A 19,333-nucleotide genomic window follows, 5' to 3' on the forward strand; every position below is an offset into this window, starting at 1 on the left:
TTTTCTTGCCTGTTTGCACAGTGCAAGCACATTATGCTTGCTGCAGGAAAGTACTATTCAAGGATAGTTTAAGAAGTGCTTCAGCAAGTGCATTTAATAAGACCAAACACCTATTTCCATTCTGACACTTTCAGACCCAGCTCGGTGTGTGAGCTGTTTAGCTGCAAGCCAGAGATTGCAGTTTCTCAGAGCCTTGGCTCAAGGTAGACACTGAAAAATGTAACCCACAGTTACATTTCTTGACACAATTTTAGTATTCATATGTTTGGAAGCATCCAAAGTATTATAATCTTCCACTAATGAGCTCTAGAAAGAAAGCATGTTTTTATTTTAAATGCAAACAGTTTGAAAAACGACCAGTGACTTCAACACAATCAAACGAAGCATTTTCATTTCTCTGTCTAAAGTAAACTTAAAGCAAGTCACCTCGGTGCCTTCCACAGATAAACCTATGCACAAAAATGCAAACCCAGGCTTTGTACCCAAGGAAATTTAAGTACAGAAGGGGTAGCAGAAGTTTTCACAGAATGTTTAATTGCACGGAGCAGGCATCAATGCATGGCATGTCTCGTTCTCAGTCCGTAAGAGCAATTTAAAGAGATGCAATTGACTGTGTGCACAAAGCCAAAGAGCCCACTCTTGGTTTTTTTTTGTTCAGGGCTCTTCTAAATCATGGTACTCCCACCTCGGATTTTCCCAGCACTTCGTATGGGGGAGCTTCTTTACTTCCTGTCTTACTCTGGTGGTAAACTGACAAGAACATTTTTTGTGAAATCCAAGGGAAAAGATGGCTTTACAGTAAGGCACGATTTGCGTATGTGAGAATCAGTGACAGCGTAGTCAGAGAATTCAAAGAAGCTTCAAAGCAGCACCACCCAGAGCCTTAGAGAACACCAAACCCATCACTGGGGAGCCGACAGGAAACGTGAGCACACCCAGAACAGAAAGCTACAGAAGAAGCACCTCTTTCTCTCCATCAGCCCCTTGCCAGCTGTAGCTGCAGGGACACATGAACAGACACACATCTTAAACCATCTGCAAGCTGACCCACAAGCAACAGTAATTTACAAGGACTAATTAATGAGGCCCAGCCATTGCATCTGTGACCCACAGAACTCAGAGATTTCAAAAATGAAGCACTGAAAGATTTCTGAAAAGTTACCATATACCAAATATTTGTAGGAGGCGCATCAGGAAAAAACAATAAATGCATTTTTAAATCCATATTTATTTGTGGCCTTTACAGAGATGAACACAACGTCAGCATCGCAGCTTTGCCCCAACACCTGGCTGCTGGCTCCACACAGCTGTCACCCACATGAACTCAGAGGATATTCAGACCACGTCTACCATTTTTTAAATTCTTCAACCTTCAGTGTCACTTTAATTTTTGTGTTCACCATCACATACAGCTTAGGTTTCTGAGAACAGAAGTTACCTTTTATTTGGAAAATGAGTCTAATAAATCAGCAGTAAGAAAGAAAAAAATGAAGAAATATCTATTAATAATTTCTGAGTAGGCAACTCTACTGCAAGGTAAAGATACAAGTAGACTGAAAATTAGCAAGGAAATTCGGGTACTACATTCAATCACCAGTGATGCACAAGAGCCTGAGTTGCCCATTTGGTAACGCAGCTTCCAAAAAGGAAGAAGCCTCTAAGTTTGATTGTCTTTCACAGAAAGTTTTGAAGTTAATTTTAGTACTCATAAAAAAGTATCCAACTGATAACACTGGGGACCAAGTTGCTTCCTTCGTCAGAGGGGCTCCTGCGTGAGAGGCAAGCAATTGCCTGCCAGTTTGTGAACTTTGCTGTTGCACTAGCATCAACACCAAGCACGAGGCTATGCAGTCCTCTACAGACATTCTCCTTGTGGTCTGTGCCAAGACTGTAAAGCAAGCAAAGAGTGTGCAACACAATTGAGTTAAGATTAACTGGACCAACATCAGCAACCTGTTTTGCATAAGGCAGAAAGGGGCAAACAATTAGCAGCCACCACCTGGTGCAGGACTGAGCAGTCCATCGAGCCCTAAAAAGACCTAAGTCAGAATCATCAATTCTTAGCAAATTCTTATTCAAACAATCTGGCAACAAACATCAATTTTTATTGGTTTCCAGTGACAGGACAGAAAAAAAACTATGAAGCCTCCATTAAGCTTCAGTAAGGGCTCAGAGAGGTGCCAACCAACTCTTAGTGCTTACACACTGCCTATAGACGTTTGTAAGAACCAACATGGGCATTGCAATTCGGACAGAAGTGTTCCACATCTTTCAGAGCATCAACGCAAAATGGAATTAAGCAACAGCCAGCTATGCACCTGCAAGGAAAAAAACACAACGCCTGTCAAGGTTTTATGATTTTTGGTTTTCGGTATTCCACATCATAACATCATGAGGGGCACTGGGAGTTTAACTGTTAATGCTCAAGTCCTGGTCCCAGCAGCCTTTCCTCTGCTGTTAGATCCGGCATCAGCACGCTGACCATAGTGCTTTACCACTTGTAACATACACAAGATCATCAAACCACATTTCTGTCAAGGACAAAAAACACTTCCTTAAACTTTCCTACCAAAGCCATCCGTAAAACTGGTGCCACAAAGCTTTAAGACGAACACAGGTGCCTGCAGAGCTAGGTGTTATCAACCTGCTGCAAGGCCCTGCAGGGCTTCCAGCCAACGCCATCTCTTCAAACCACCAAGGGTCAGAATGAGAAAGCAACAAAGCTGAGACTACAAGGCTTTACTACTGCTGAAGGCTCTAAAAGGTCACACAAGAGGAAAAAAAGTGAAGTGCAAATGAATCGACCTACCCCAGCAGGCAGAGGCCACCACATGACAGCCAAGTCAATGCTCCTGGCTCATAGCAGAGACGTGTCACGATCACCTGGTTGCAGGAAGGGCAACTCATCTGAACTGGGCGGTCATAGAACACCACTACTGGTTGGTGCACATACACCGTCTGAACTGTAACTGAACAAAGAAACATTTTGTTTATTCAGTGGGTAAATGAGGAAGAAAAGATAACCAGCTTCCTCTGAACTGCAATCAGCCGCTGTTCTGAAATACTTGAGGCTCAGAGCACTGAAATGCACAGTGACAAAGAAATCACCATGATGTTTCCTAATGCAGAACACATAGAATATAAGAATAGGTCTGTATTAAAAACTGCAGAAAGGCAAAGCATGTAATTTATGTCATTTTGCTCTGTATGTATTGTGAGACTTGCTTGATCTTATTTCCTAGTTAGGTAGGAAACACCCGTCAGCCACAGTCCTTCAGTTTCTGCACAGCACTTCTGACAACAACCTGACTCCTCTTTAATGTGGTACAGTCAAGCTTCAGGCTTACCAGGGCTACTTGTTGGCATGGGCTGTTCTGGGTACTGGGGAGGGTTCACTCCCTTCCCACCTGGTCTGAGGCCAGGATCTGGGACAGGGTAGGGATGAGGATAGTTCACATTGATTCCTACTGTCTCTTCATATGAAGGTGGTGCAGATGGGGCAGGAAAGCCACTAGGAGCAGACATCATATCTAGAACATAACAGAAAAGAATGTCATAACAGAAGAACTTATTTAGAGAAAGCAGCAACTTGTTTCGGACAAACAGCAGGAAGTAACTAGATCAAAATGCACGTTTCACAGCACAAACTGTTTTTAATGCCATCAGAAAGACAAAACATAAAAGTTGAAGTCAATAGTATTGTTGTTTTTTTCCTTCTCTTTATCTCTTCACAGTTTTTATACATCTTTCCCTCACAAACTAAAAATGCCACAGCCAGGACATGCTGTGCCCTTATTACTGTGCTGAGCTGTCTGGCAGTTTCTCCCAGTTCTCCAGAACTGTACTTCAGATGTGCTCAGTCTCCTCCACAAGCAAGAAATACGATGGACTGCACAGTGTTTGCTGACTAACATGAGCCTCGTTTGTGGTGAAGAACAAATAATTAAAATAGAACACTGATCTTTGCTGCAATTAGAAATAAACAAGTGCTTATACTGAAGGGAAAAGAAACCCCAAACGACTAAGCACGTCCAGCTCAATTCAAATCTTTTACAACTCAATCAAGTAGTAAATGTATCATTTTTGCTGCTTACCCATGTTTCAATCAATGCAAAACACAACTTTATCAACGATTACTTTATTACAGAATAGAGGCTTGCTAACCATTGCCTTTTCCCAATAAGTATTAACCTAAGATTAGAAAACAGACGTCAGAGGGACATTCCAGGAAGTATGGTCAGCATTTTATTTCAGGCAAGACTCACAGCCTGAGTCAGCAATGTGTTACATTCTCTGTGCAACCCCAAAAAGGCACTGATAGACTTTTCACAGTTTCCATTTGTATTTTGCTCACTGCAAATAAGTGCAGAGCAGCTTATACCCTTAATCATGGTATGTTTCAGATACTCTCATCTAAAATGCCATTGATACACAGCTGCCTGGAAAGAGCAACCAATGTATAACACCTGAATGCAAAGGAGAGAAAAAGTTAAGATCACAAACCAACATCGGATCAAAACAAAATTGAGTTTAATGGGCCCCACGTGGGACTGAGATGAATTTCCAACAAATTCACAAACCGTACCCAACTGTTTATGCAAGGACATACGTCATGTGATGAGTAGCTGAAGACAGACAGTAAACTATCTAATGGCTTAAAGCTGGCTTAAATCAGGGGAACTGAGCCAAGCAGAAGCTGGATGCTTCATGGGTTCCTTCCAACTCAAGCTATTTTGTGATTGTATGAAAGGGCACTAATTCACTAATTAAAAGATAATCTGAACTTACGCGACTGAAATAAACAGGCACAAAAGAGCTGATGGCAGAGGCAGAAACAGCCCCCAAGTTCTGTCTTCTTAAAGCCCACTCTCAATTGCTGCTTCCAAATGCTTCAAAAGGGAAGATGGTGGCAAATACTGGGCTGTAAGGAAAAACAAGGATAAGACGTAACAAGGAAGTAAACAATGCCAGAAGGTCAACCTACTGGTTTGCATACGTGCAACTTACTGACGAAACACGATACGCAAACAGTGAATGACCAGTGCACAAACTAAATGCAGGACCAGAACTTCACTTGGATACACAAGAATTTCCACATACATCTGGGAGTTTCAGATCCAAAAACCACCCAGTACGGAGAAGAACTGAGCAGTTCTTGCTTCTGCACCCTGACTCTCACAACCCTTCCCCTTCAAGCCTCCAGAAATGCATGCAGCAGGACAAGGACCAATGGTTTCAGCTGCCCATCCCACTTCACTTTTCTACTTTTCATAAAACCTCCTGTGTTCCAAGCACACCACAAGGCGGCCATCGGCACACTGTGCCCAGCTGCACTAACATTGGGCAGGTGAGTCACCAGGCTCCAGAGAAGGATTAACAAACAGCAGAAGCACCGGCTCCCTCCCCCAGATTTTTCTTTTTGCTTGCGATTCTTCCTTGAGAGAACGGACTCCTAAATCTGCTCACGCTTTCCCAGCTCAAACCACCTGCATTACAAGCACACGCTGAGGCAGAACAACACCTGCAGGACACAAAGCACTTTTCTCTGTACATCCCTCACTTCAGAGCTCTGCTGCTCCACAAACAAAGCAGAAAACGTCGGCATAAACAGAGGAAAACGTCTGGTAAGGATACAGCATTCACAAACTGCTGCTGGAGCTAAACCAGCACACTAGATGAGGTACTTATGCTAGCTGGAGACCAGGAAGCAACAAAGCAACAAATTCTACCAACAGAATATTCTCCCACCCATTGGAGAGTGCAGCACAGCACTTTGACACTTCTGTGATGGCACTAAAGCCACATTACATTTCAGGGAATGAAAAGCTTCTAGAACTGTTGTATATTTAGCAAAGGTCAGAAATGCACAGCAGTTTTTGCTAATTTTGCACTTTGTTAATTCAAACACTTTCCTTCTCCCCCAGGTTAATCCTGAACTAAAAGCCCATGCAGCAGTGTGAAACCAGTGCCCCACACTGATGGCCGTGACTCTCATCTCCCTCTCCTCCTTTGTTTTTTAAGGAAAGAAGTAGTGATTCTGGAGCACAGACAACTATGAAGTATTACAACAAAGAGTACAAAAACAAAACCGAGTATCAGTCCCTCTGACATTTATCGAAGCGGCGGTTCATTAATAAAACAAGTGAACACACACAAGAACGAAAAAGCTGTAGGATTACAAGACAGGCTCTTCTCGCAGTAACTGCAGCCCAGCCCCATGCACCGCTTTGCTGCCTTCGTCCCCTCAGAGCAGCTCAAAGAAGGGTTTCAGCTCTCAGTGCCGCCCCGGAGCACAGCGCGTCCGGCACGGCCGGCTGTCCCCGAAAGAAGCCTGCGATCAGGAGAAAGAGGAGGGAACGACCCGCCTCGTTATCCAGGCTGCAAAACCTCTCGTATTGCTTTGGCACTCAGCGTCTGCGGGATTTTTCACTCGAGGAACGTTATTCGGTGAGGACGTGAAGTTGGTGATGAGATTTGCCTCCATTTCGTGCAGCCTCCGGGCAGCAGAGCCTCTTAGTTTTCTTCCTCAAAGAACAGATTTCCAAACCCAGGCCGGCCATATCAGTGCATCGTCATCTTTCCCTTTCTCTTAGGGAAGCTGGAACTTCCCTATTTCTCTATTTCAAGCTTTATGTTTCTCTTCTCCCCTCGCAAGAGCCCGGGCTGCTTTCCGGCACTGCGAGCAGCAGCTGAGCCCGGCAGCTCGCAGCGCGACCGCGTTCAGGTGCGCCGGGGTTAGACGGCAGGCATGAAACATAAGGCATTAAACAAAAAGCGACAGGCATGAAACAAAAGGCGTTAAACAAAAGGCATTAAACACAAGGCGGCAGGCATGAAACAAAAGGCAGCGGCAGCCGTGTCCCGCTCGGACACCCGAGTCACCCGAGGACGGAGCGCAGCCCTTACCTCCCCCGCCCGAGAGCTGAAAGCGGCGCGCGTTTCTCAGACGGGCTCTTTGGCACAGAGAGCCGCGGCGGGTTGCGCCGAGCAGCCCGTTCTCAGCAGAGGCGCGGCAGGAGAGCGCGGCGTTGGCTCCCCGCGGCCGGACGTCTCCGCTCTGCAGCCCGGCCGCCCGCCGCACGCGCTCCGCTCCCCCCGCAGGTGCTCGGCCGCGGCCCCCGCCGCCCCGGGGTCGCTGCCGCCGGCCTCGGTCGTGCGGAACGACCGACGGGTTGCCGAGACGGCCGGACGGGGCGACTCCGCAGGGGCTCCGCGCTGCGCTCCGGCCCGGGTCCGTCGTCTGAACTCTCCGAAAAAGGGACGGAGCCGACCCGACCCGACCCGACGCAGCGAGACTCCGGGCGACGCCCTCGGCCCTTACCGCCCCACAGAGGATCCGTGTCAGCCCCGCTCTCCCGAACCTCCGCCCCGTAGCGTTTGTCCCGTCCCTTTCCCCTCCCCGTTTGCTCGGACGAATCGCGGCAGCCGGGACACCCCCGGCCCGGCACTCGCGCGGACGAAGCGTTTCTGACGGTGCTCGGGGCGCAGCACCTCGTGCCGCCCGCTGCTGCAGAGCAGAGCAGAGCCGACCCGAGCACCGCGCCGTGCGGCTCCTGCAGCTTTCTGCCTCGGGGCACCCGAACTGAAAACAGCGATCGCCCGCTTCCCTGTCAGCAGCAGTGGCGGAGCGCGCGTTTCTGAGAGCGAGGAGAAGAAGGGGCTCCCCTTAACTCCAAGGCACGCCTTTGTAACCAGGTCCGGTTACTTCAACCAACGCTGCACGCAACAAAACAAACTATCGAAGCCTCCCAGCAGACACAGTGACTTTAACGAGGGCTCTTACAGGCAATCCATTGGATTCAGCCTCTGGAAACTTGCAACACGTTGCTCCTTTCTCCATCCAACCGAACGCACGAAATAAAGCAGAAAATGATCACCGGGCAGATCACAGTGTGGGATTCAAAGAGCACTGCTTCCCTGCCGTAGCTGAAGTGAGCCAGTTGGCCAGATTTGTCATTGAGAGCTTTAATCTGCTTTGGACTGGAAGGGCTCAGCAGGGACTTTGTTCAGGTTTTTGGCTGAAAGTATCTAAAAATCCACTGAAGTTCTATTTTCGAGCATAAATCCTCTCTTGGACCTCACCTCAAGAAACACACAGAAAGCTTCAATTCAAGTCGTCCCAGCGCCAGGGACAGGACAAAAGGCGTTCGCAATCCAAGTGACAAGAGGTGAACTCTGCAGTCAGAGCAATCTACAGAATTGGCTACAGGTATTTGTACACAGGTTTGCATCAGATGCTGAAGTGTGAGGGCACTGTGAATATTCTGGGAAAGAAGAGGAGGGGAAAGGGAAAGAAACGTGTGATGGGTTTACTTCTGCTTTGATTCGGCTACATTCAGTCCTTCTTACTTCTTAGCATTTGAACCCAAAAGTAAATGTGACTTAGAGATGAATGACTTTCCACCACTGTTAAGAAATCCCATGATGATATTTATCATATGATCACATCATGATGTGTGATCCCCAGATGTGTTAAAATCGGAATAACTTTGTGCTCTTTGGAACTAGATTTCCTTTGCCAGGTGGGTGTGAGCAGCCGAGAAGCCACAGCAGAGAGAAGCCAGGACTGAACGCACCTCCTGGGGTGAAGGAAGGCACGAGCTGCACCTGAACACCTTCTTACTCTGTGTCACGTGTTGCTTACATCTCCTCACAGCCTGTCTCCTGCTAAAACTTTTCCCCTTCTGTGGGGACCCAAAATTATTACTCTGTTTTGTTTCATGCTGTCCTCCCCCGCTGTCACAGAATATCCTGAGTTGGAAGGGACCCTCAAAGACCAGACTCCAACTCCCAGCTCCATGCAGGAGGGAACAGGCCAGAAATGAAGACAAATCTTGCTGAGCTCCCCTGCTGTATGAGCTGTGCTCTAAGATGATAAATACACCTTGTTAAAGAGAGAGAAGAAAGGCCACATGGCAATTTCAGAAAATGGAAGTAGGTTCAAAAGCAGCATCCCGTGAGAGCTCCCCCCAGTCTCCTTTCTGATGGAGGGAGGTGCCCAGCAGCCCCACGCTCTGTATTTGGCTGTCAATGCTTTTCTCCACCCTACCGTGTCATACAACAGCACCATGAGTCACGGATGTACACACAGTACTGTATGTGCTTTGTCATCACGTTAATTGCAGGTATTTTATGACGGGACACCAGCAGATGTCAGTTTAATCTCAAAAAAGAACTCTGCATAGATGATTTATCAGCCTTTGCGTCAGTGAGTTTCCACCAAAGTAACAACTTGAAGCTGGGAATCAGAAGTCAGCTTTTTCCTGCCTGGAAATCAAAAGGGTTGCACACACAATTTTTTTTGGTGGTCATTTTGCATATATGAATTTGTCAAGGCAATGCAGTATGAACATTTAATACAAGAAGAATACAGTCAGTCATTTTGTAATTGCAATTGTCAGTCAATATCCTGTCCCACACAACAGCTAACATTTAAGCCATTCATAGGTTTGCTTTTCAGAACACAAATATTTTAAGGTAGGAACAGGTAAGCTTGATAAGGTTGGGAAACAAAAACAAAGCAACAGTGCCATCTAGAAGTGCAGTGCTGAAGACAGGAAATACTTTGGAAGATTTAAGTTCAAAGTAACGAACCAAACCAACCCAAACCTCCAAAACAATCCTTCCTACATCATTCACTGCTCCAAGCACGGGCTGGGGAAGGCGTCCCTCCAAGTCCCAGGGCATGAACTTCCAGAGGGGATCAGTGCTGATAAAAGACAAAGTACTTGCACTCATAACATCAGACGGGCCTTAATCAAAGAGCAGCTTCTGCCCAGGGCAATGCTGGCTGCCTCACAACACAGACACTGAATTTTAATTAAACTGATAGAGGTAAGCACTGATTCTGCCAATTGTAAATCTTTCCTATGAAAATCATAGCTCATTTAGCTCCTCTGTGAGCTAAGTTCCTTTTAATATTATTTAATGTGCAATGCCAATGTAAATACTCCTCTGTTTTGCCAACCATTTACGTAACTGTTTAAGTAAACCTAAATCTCTTCCTATCTCGTCCTTTTCCTTCCAGGAAACTCAGGGCTGGGGTTTGAGGGCTGCCATGAAGCCAGGTACCTTCAGTGCTCACTGCTCTGCGGTGCACATTTGGGCTTTAATAACATCAGATATCCCCAGATAAGTTCTGTGCATGGCCCAGGGAGAAAAGGAACGGAGAGCCACAAAAGCACCCTTGGCTTCAAAAACTTTCATAAGAGATACTTCATGACTTTGTGATTCTACCAGCATGGGAACTGTAGGGAAACAAGGCAAGAAGCCCCCTCATGTGACAGATAAGAGAAGTGATGTCTTCAAGTCAGCTCTCAGACACGTTATCTTGCATAAATCTTATTTCTCAATTCCTATTTTCTTCCAGTGTCTTTTTCACTTCTCCTGGTACTGGAAGCCAAGGGGATGAAAATGTTCCTTCTCTTCCAAGCTTGCACCCTCCTCACTGTACATGCTGGGTTAGCATGACTGCTAAGGGAAAAGATTTGTTCCCTTCTCTGCAGTTGGTAATGTGCTGGGTGCCGTTCCTGGGAAGGGCTGGAACATTCATGGGTTTGTTACAGGAAACAGAGAAGCAGCACGGCTACTTGGAAACTGAAACGTTCCTCTGGGACTGGAATGGGTAATTACAGCACTGCTAAATCCACCCAAAGCCAATACGAGGACTTTAACGTCCTGACTTACGTTAATGAATTGCTTCCATCAATTCTACATCATTAATTGAAATTTAATAATTTAAAATTAATTATGAAGAACATAATAAAGAATTTTACATTAATACTACACCTGGTAGCGTGCAGTTCATATTCTAGCAAACATTTCTGCTTCCTCAAAAGCAGGGGCACAAAGCAAACCCAAATAACTGCCATCACAAAATCAGCGTCCCAGAAGAGGGACTGTTTGCAGTCAGCCACTAACTCGTACTATTTCACATACTGCACTGCCAACCAATTTCATGCCACGCACGCGTGCACACGGAATGATCTTCAAGTGTTTGCCCCAAGGATTCAGACGCACCACGCCTCGGCCATGAGATGGCGCGCGTTGGCCTCGCAGCGCCGCACCGAGCTGAAATCCTTCACCGAAGCTCCTGCACTGCGCCCTACCATCACCGAACGAACGGGGTGAGCTTCACGCACAGGGCCCCTAAAGCCGACCTCAGCAAACCCCGTGGAAAGCCAAGCTCACAGCTGCAGGGCGAGGCGGACGGGTAGAAAAGAACACGGGCGTCCTTTTGTTGGTTTTATGGGACGGCGGTTCGAGCAAACATTACGGACAGCCCGTTATGCACCAGTGTGACTTGTGGCAAGAAAGGAAAAAGGTCAATTTAAAAATCACTCGTATGCAGGGATGGAAGTTGCATCAGTTGTTCCTTAAAGCTAGAACACCCCTAGCCATCTCTAAGCCCCTCAGCAGCTTTATATCCTATACATATGATTTATGCAATTATATTTCTCATACATGCATACAAAAACTAGAGTACTTTTTAAGGCATGAAATGCCATTTATAAGCAGAAAAGATGCATTAGGACAGACAATGTTTTAATGGATAAGTACACCAGTTTCCTTCCTTTCTATTTCCTTCCTGCATGCACTACTCTTAAAGCAGATTCCTGCATCCTTTCCAAATTGCATGGCATTTGTTTTCCCCAGCTACAAGAGCTCTCTGTGGTTGCTCACACCTACCGGCCTTGCTGCACAACAGGATCATCTTCAGTATTATCTATGCTCCTTTCTTGTCGTTATTGCCACTATTGCACTTTTACAGACAGATTCTTTCCAGATGATACAAATTCCCCGTGAGCTGAAGGATAGTTTTCTCATGGCTCTGCCAGGATGGCAGAACTCCCATCACTCTCTCTCTCTTTTTTTTTTTTTTGCCTAAATAGAAATGTACAACAGCTACCAGCAATTACAGCATGACACTAAAACTGAACTTAATTCCTCTTGCTCCTTTCATTCCCATACCTGAGACATTGCGGGCTGCCGCTCCTGGGGCAAAATCTCTTATCTGAGCACACTCCCCCAGCTGTATAAAATGCAGCCCTAGGAAGAAGAGCTGAGGAATAACACCTCTCCACCTCACAAACAAATGAAGACTTCCATCCCTGTTTTCATGCACAGACTTTAATGAGGTGGCAGCACCTCCTGCAGCACAGTGGAGAGAGTGGAGGTGGCCGTACCTGCAGCTGAACCCCCCCAGAAAGGCCCTAAAATCACAGAACGGCCACGGTTGGAAGGGACTTCAAGGATCATGAATCTCCAACCCCCTGCTACATGCAGGGCCACCAACCTCCCGATTTAACACCAGACCAGGCTGCCCAGGAATGGCAGATGTGCAATGAGCTGCCATCTTCCTCCTTCCCCAGCAGCTCTAAGTGCTGGTAGCATAATTCCTGCTGGAAAATCTGCACAGTGCAGTTAGCTGCTGATCAGACCTTCACTTTCATGAAATTGTTTCTATTTAATGTTAACTCTATTGGCAATTGGCTGCTGACAGTTTCCAATTTCTGTTTCCCCATGTCCACAGCCCTTGGTGGCTGCACATTCAGTTCTCGATCTGACCCTGCTATGTGCTGCCTCATTCAATGCACTGCTTAAATTATTATTTTTAAATCGCTGTGCGACGCTCAGCTGCAGCTCTGGATCACAGGCTGCTGTGACATTGGGTGCCCTTCCAACAGCCATGCAAAACCAAGAACCCCATTTACTACCACAGCACTTGTGGGAAGCGAATGTCAGCGCAGTTACAGCAACCTGCACAGCACTGGAATCATTCGAGTGACACCACAGGATTCCCACTCAAGCACTGCTGACTGAATGTGGAGATCATGGTTGGGAAACTGGAGAAACAGCTTGGAGCTTCTGCAAGATTGCAGAAATTTTGACTCTATGAAAATCCATTAAAAAAAAAAAACATTTTTTTTTGCAAAACACCACTAAATTGGGAATCATTTCTAAACTTTCATTCTTGCCTGCAATCTGGAGTTTTCCCTGTACACAACAGTTGTGTGATGGAACCAAACACGTTTCTCTTCTGATAAAGGTGTGTTTGATTCTGGAGAATTTCTCACACTGTCCTTGGAAATGTACAACAGGCAGAAATGATCCAGAGCCCCCCAGCTCTGCTCACATGGCCAAACCCCTCCCTGCCCTCCTTACTAAACCTTGGGACATTTATTGCTCTTACAAAATCTGCACTGGGGCCTCGGCTGCTGAGTCAGCAGTGAAATAATCTTCATTTTTCCAATTCAGTCTTCTGTGGGAGATCATCACAAACATAGAAGTGTGCACAACCAATCCCCTGAACTCATCAGAACTGCTCAGCTTTTGACAGCTTTGTTAGTACAGCCTATTTACTTCTGTCTTGCACACAGATTTCTGAGCAAATTATTTACTACTTGATTCCAAAAATCAGATTTTGGATAGGTCCACCAGTGATAGAAAACCTCTCTTTGCATGGAGAGCAAGGACATATGGGAAGGATAGAAAAAGTAATTACTATTCAATTTAAATTATTGCAGTCAGTTTACTCAGAAAATTGCTTTGCCCAACCTGGAACATTTCAAAGGACAAAAGGAGCAGAAGGATTTTATCTAAAGGCAAACACTGAATAATTTTTGTTGCTACCTTCCCATTTTTCTCCTCATGTCAGCAGATAAAAGAGGAACAAGCGACGGATGCTTTCCTCTCCAGCAGGAGATGACTGGCACAGCACAGGTTGCATGCAGGTGCTGCACAACGTGGTATCAGTGCTGATAAGCTGAAGCTTCTGTGGAGGAGGAGGGCACAGGCTGAGGGAAGCAACTGAAGCTCTGTGAGCAATCGGCACTGACGGCTGTGTGAGCACCCCATGGTGAGGGTGTAAATGCATTACAAAGAGTCAATGCTAAGCAGCAGAGCTATTATCAGCAATCATACATTTGATGGCTTAGTAAAAAACACTCAACAGAGTCTTTTAGCATTACACGATCTGCTGCATCCCCACAGCTCCTCACGCCCTTACACAGAACGCTGCATACAGGTGGTCACAGACACGGCCTCCCTGCCCCACACAGCAGGGCTGAGAGCTGCAGGGACATCTCCTGTTGCATGCGAGGAGTTCCCACACCTGTGGCAACGCAGCAGATTGAAGGTGGTTCATTCACATCCCTTAAAAACAAAGCTCTGGCAGTGACAGTTTGGAGGCAAAATATTTGCTAAGGTGGAACAAACTGACACCAAAGCGCAGTGTTTTTCAGTGCTGGGAGCAATGGGAGCTGAGAGCGGCTTCCCTTGGAGCACAGGCTGCCAAGGTCTGGGAGCAGAGCTGCTCTTTGCTGCAAGCTGAGCTGTACCTCAGAACAGCCTCTGACCGACCCTCACAGCCCTGCAGAGGTGCTCCAAACAAAGCTGTGCACATCCCTGGGCACAACCCCAGCCCCTCTGGGCAGTGTGGGCACCAGGAGCCACAGCCCCACATCCCACCCTGCGACCTCTTGGAGAGAACACAAACGAGAGCAGGTCTGTGTGCACCACTTAAGAACAGAGGTCTCACTTCCATTAAAACATGCGTTTAAAATTCTGTGAGTGGAGAAGTGTATAAAACCTACAGACCTGAAAACCCACCAAAGTGCCTTACCCACAATGAGCTGACCTCATTTTTAATTTTCTTTTTGCATCTGGAAAAGTTAGACCTCAAAAACCAAGCTTCAATATGCTGAGCAGCTCTTCTGTGGCCATCAGAAACAAATTACCAAGCTGTTTAATTGGCTCAATTATCTTTAGCCATGCCACAAATAGCAAGTGACAAAGGCTTTGCTCCTGTACACACTGACTGGAAAACAGAGCAGGGCTGATGCTATTGTCTGCAGAAACAACACAGCAATTTATCAAAGACGTCTCTCAAACTTTGTTGTAAAAGACCGCAGAGTTTGTAGCACAACAGAAACAGAGCAAACGCAGCAACTCCACCGCCAGTGTTTACTGGTGCCAAAGCTCTGCTACCTGCACAGAGCAGTGCCAGGCAGACCTTCTGCAGACCAACCTCTTCTTCACCACGTTCTGTGAAGCAGAAAACGTGAGCGTGTTCAGCTGGCTGGGATATTTTGAGCAGTGGATGAGGATAGGGAAAGGAATAAAAATAGCTTCATTATCATTGCCCTTGAAAGGCTGAAGGGACACAAAGGCTTAAAGTTCTTCTCTACCTGAATGAAGAAAATTCAATCTTTCACTCCTCCACACCTGTATTTAAAATGCTTTGGGATTTTGTTGTTTGCCTGTTTATTTTCACTAAGTATTTTAAGGTCTGCTCGGCGAGCAACGCATTTCTCAGCAAAGCTCATTCTTTCACACTGCAGAGCCCAACTGGCTCTCCTGGCTCCCATGGAATGGGCACCTCCTCCCGTGCCCAAAGGAGCACACCTGCAGCAGACACTGCCTGGTTTCCTCTCCTCTCCCTCCCTCCCCTCTGCCCTCCAGTAAGTTTAAATGTAGCAATGAGTGCCTCCAGCCACAGGCTGGTTAACATCAATTCAGACCTGCTCCTTCCCCTTGCCCAGGTTGTTATTTGTGGTTCTGATCTGACCTAAATGATCAAGAGTTATACTTCACAACTGGTTGATCAGCCATGGTACATCAACACAGAGGGTCTTCCTTCCAAATGGATAACATCAAATATTCAGTCTAGGTATATCTGCTCCCTAAAATGCAGGTGAATCTTTTTATGGGAAAATAGTAGCATCACTTGCTGCTGCAAAACCAAGCTTTTGTTTGGAGCGGATCCAGGCAAAATAAATCTTTAGAACGGGTGGATAAAATGCCAGCAGAGGTGCATTAAGAGCTGGCAACCAAGTACTTCCAATTCTGGCATTTACAGGATTGTAGATGTAACCCAAGATCCTCAGGGTCTGGCCTTCGCTGTGCAAGCAGCTACACTTGGAGTTAAGCACTGCATAGACCACAGAGAAAAGAGGAAATGCAGCTGACCTTTAAAGGTTTCTTCAAAAAGGCAAAGTAATTATTGTATCACCTAAAAGACATCATGCAAAAATATTTTCTTGACAGATAGACCACCAGAATGTTTGAAATGCGCATTTTGTATTACTAGCTTATCTTTGATATGGTATGAATTTCCAGAGACCAGTGAATCATTACAGAGTGGTTTAATTAAAGTCTTCCACATTGATTGAAGTGCACGAAGCTCCATGTAACACAATATCTGTATTAGCAGAGTTACTGCAGTTTGACCTACTGTCTGTACAGAGTAGATGGAACACAACCAAAAGGCACATTAGAACAACACAGCTCAATACATATTGGATTCCAAGCCCAGTCTGGTTCCATTCTCCCTCCAAGCAGCCTAACAAAACAAATTTAATTGGCTTAAAAACAAACACAGTGATGTATTCCAAAGGGGAAAAATTGAACAAATATAAAGCACTTAGGACTGAACTCTCTCTTTTGCAAATATTTCTAAGTGTTTTTTCCCCCCCTCTAAGCACAATTTTTCGCTTCCTGCAGCACAACTATAACAACAAAGAGCTGATCAATATCATGTATGTACTGAGAGCTGATGGCCGTTAGGAAGCAGGGCATTTTGGAGCTCAGAATAACTCGGACTGTGCACAGCTCGAGTTCCACAGTCACACAGCACATCTCCTGACAGTGTTACAAAGGCAGCACTTCAGTGGGAAGACAGTCCTAACACACAGAAGGAATACAGGAACCAACACAGCAGTGCATTTCCCTAGGGTGCTTTGCACGCTGCTAACTGCTGCATTACTGCAGACAGCCTGCATCGCACAGAGCACACGGCAGGGCAGCTGCAGCCGGGCTTCCTCACCAACAGCCGCACCTCAGCACACACAGCAGATCTTTTTTCTGACAGTTGATTGCGAGCAAACCTCACATGGGCCCTATTTTCAGGAAATATTCAATAAAAGGCTCATTGATTGGATAAACACGTGAGCTCACATCCACCCAAACAAAGAGAAGTGACCTACTTCCACTTCTATTTCAGGCCCAAGGAAAGATTGCACTGTTCCAGCACCGCTGTGTTGTGAGCTCAGTGCCAGCACAGCCCTGCTTCTCTTGGTTGTCTTGGAATGCTTTCAGAGGTCACAGCTTTGAGCCCAGAAACAAACATCATCACCCTGACTTTGTAACAGCTGAGGATGTCTCCCCCCTCCCCTCCCCACCTCTCTCCCCAAAGAAGGAGATGCCCCACAACTTAACATTTTCTAGCAAAGATCCCCTGCTCTCTATTTCACACTTTGTACACTATGGCCTTCCTGATGGCAGCACACACTGCAAAGCAACTGCATCCCCTGAGGCAAATCAGATCCGTCCCAAGACTTCCAGTTACTGTCTGCATGGTTGCCATCATCTTAGTCTCAAAGCCATAGCAAAGGACGACTCTTTTTCCTTCTCTTCAGAAGGTTACCCTCCGACTTTTTCTGAAGCCCAATTCTGCCTAAAGTTAACTATTAACTCTATTTTGCAGTATGAGCAGACTATCAGTACTGCTGCCAGGCCCAGCTAAGATGAAGGCTTAACTGTAAGTCAGTTTGCTGTTCTGCTGTTTCCTCTCCTTTGTTTTCAATTGTTTGTCCCGTAAATCCTAACACAAGATTTTTTCTTCTTAGAGGCCGAGGCTGCAAATTAATCTGAAGGTCTTAGTTACAATTAAAACAATTACTTTCAATCAGACTACTGTATTTAAGTCCTCTTGCTACTAATAGGTAAAATAGCCACATCATACAGGAAATACTGACTGCATTCAGATCTGATCATTCTGATGCAACCTTCCCACCTTGGTTTCATGATCGTGCCCTCCAGGATCCCGAGCAGCAAAGCTCTTTGCCCAGCAGAACAACCAGGAGATGCGCAGGTGTGAGCAGAGCTGCCTGAACTGACAGACCACTTGGGGGTCAGTTTTCCAGACCATCCCCAGCTCCTTTGTTCACACCACTCAAAGGCCACTTGGTCTGTAAACCACCCCTACCTGCTCCACTAACACCTGGCAGCTCCAATCACTGAGCACAGCAGCAAACATTGTCTCTGGGTTGCTGTTTGCAGGGATCAGCTGCACGGCGTGCTTTGGAACGAGCAGCACTTCCATTCTGAACCCTTTTAGGAATCATTTTCAAGAGGACTCCAAACATTCGAAGCACAGCAATGTAAGTGGGCACGAAGGCTGAGGTAAGGATTGCTGTTCTCTTGGCACGCTGGGGAAGGATCACACTGGGCTTCCCTTAGAGGAATGTCCCACTGCAAGGCAGCATGTCACAGTGAGCACACAGGACTGGTGCACTGAGATGCATACAGCATGCTTATTATGGCCTGGGAAGCACCTGCTGCAGGAAGCAGAACCAGGCTGATAAAACCCCATAAGAATGCAAACAAGCTCCTAAGCAATCTCACCATGAATTTCTAGCTCTATTACAGCTGAGCTCAAGAACACAAGAAGACACATGGAGCAAACAGCTACTCCTATGCTGAATGCTACCAAGTAAAAAATGCGCTTTGAATATACAAATGAGAAATGTAAGATTTGTTTGGGCTTCCCCTGATAACACATTGAGTATCAGAACGTGCCAAGAAGACTAGACAGGAGGGCAAACAACCAGAAAGAGAGCCACCAAGCTACAGATGTGTATCAGGAAAGGTGAGAGCAGAGAACCAGCTCTGAATTACCAACAAAGGCTGCTGGTCACCACCCAGTTCAACAAAGGTTTGCTTACCTGTCCCAAGGCCTGGGGCTCACCAAACACTCCACAAGGAGGGATCTCCAGATAGAAACCTTTCCCTTGTGGCAGCCAGCCCTTTAATGAGGGCAGGGAGGGCTGGAACCGGGTTTTTGGAATTGCTGCCACCTGTGCTCCCAGGGCTGCGTCCTTCCCCAGGTGCTCAATTATTGCTTAGGACAGTGACTCAGCAATTCCCCTACAATATATAAGGAGACCTTTTCCCTATTTGAATGTACTGATAGTGACAAAGATAAATGTAAGAGAGAAGAGCTTCAGTTCCAGTCTGCAGGACAGGTTATGTACCTGTATGTCGCTCCAAAACTGCCTACAGACCAATTCTGCTCTCTCACTAACATGAGTCGTATGTACACAGCAAGATTCCTTTACAATTGGGTTGTCGATACTTTCCAGGTACTGAGAGAAATACAGTTCAGTAGAGCACAGGCAGCTGTAGAGGCCCCGTGCTGGTGCTCAGGGACAGGCAGCCTCTCGGTGGATGCAGGATCTGACAGTCGGTGCCCGCACCACCCCCCTGCTGGGCGCACCAACGTGCTCTGCTGGTCGCTTTCCCTGAAACTGAATTCGGAGCCTTCTTTTTAATG

The 19,333-nt window shown here is 46.4% G+C and overlaps 1 protein-coding gene and 1 long non-coding RNA gene across 6 annotated transcripts; one reads left to right on the forward strand and one right to left on the reverse strand.

The window, feature by feature from the left end:
* Positions 1–1,208: 1,208 nt before the first annotated feature.
* Positions 1,209–18,911, reverse strand: LITAF (lipopolysaccharide induced TNF factor). Of its 5 annotated transcripts, none has more exons than XM_052679483.1 (5): positions 18,726–18,900; positions 4,789–4,921; positions 3,348–3,530; positions 2,810–2,969; positions 1,209–2,318 (listed from the first exon to the last, which is right to left on the reverse strand). In XM_052679483.1, the coding sequence occupies exons 3-5, from the start codon at positions 3,526–3,528 to the stop codon at positions 2,210–2,212; spliced, it is 450 nt and encodes a 149-aa protein (XP_052535443.1). In that variant the 5' UTR covers positions 3,529–3,530; positions 4,789–4,921; positions 18,726–18,900; the 3' UTR covers positions 1,209–2,209. The 5 variants fall into 5 exon arrangements, with proteins under 5 accessions (XP_052535443.1, XP_052535444.1, XP_052535446.1 ...); XM_052679484.1 differs by lacking the exon at positions 18,726–18,900 and adding an exon at positions 7,322–7,429; XM_052679486.1 differs by lacking the exon at positions 18,726–18,900 and adding an exon at positions 6,907–7,029.
* On the forward strand, positions 7,546–10,780 carry LOC128078864 (uncharacterized). The gene is made up of 2 exons (XR_008205884.1): positions 7,546–9,834; positions 10,028–10,780. It is a non-coding gene; the product is annotated as an uncharacterized LOC128078864 (long non-coding RNA).
* Positions 18,912–19,333: the final 422 nt, after the last annotated feature.

The sequence above is a fragment of the Tympanuchus pallidicinctus genome, unplaced genomic scaffold (genome assembly GCF_026119805.1).
Source record: "Tympanuchus pallidicinctus isolate F22 unplaced genomic scaffold, pur_lepc_1.0 scaffold18, whole genome shotgun sequence".
Classification (NCBI taxonomy): Eukaryota; Metazoa; Chordata; class Aves; order Galliformes; family Phasianidae; genus Tympanuchus; species Tympanuchus pallidicinctus.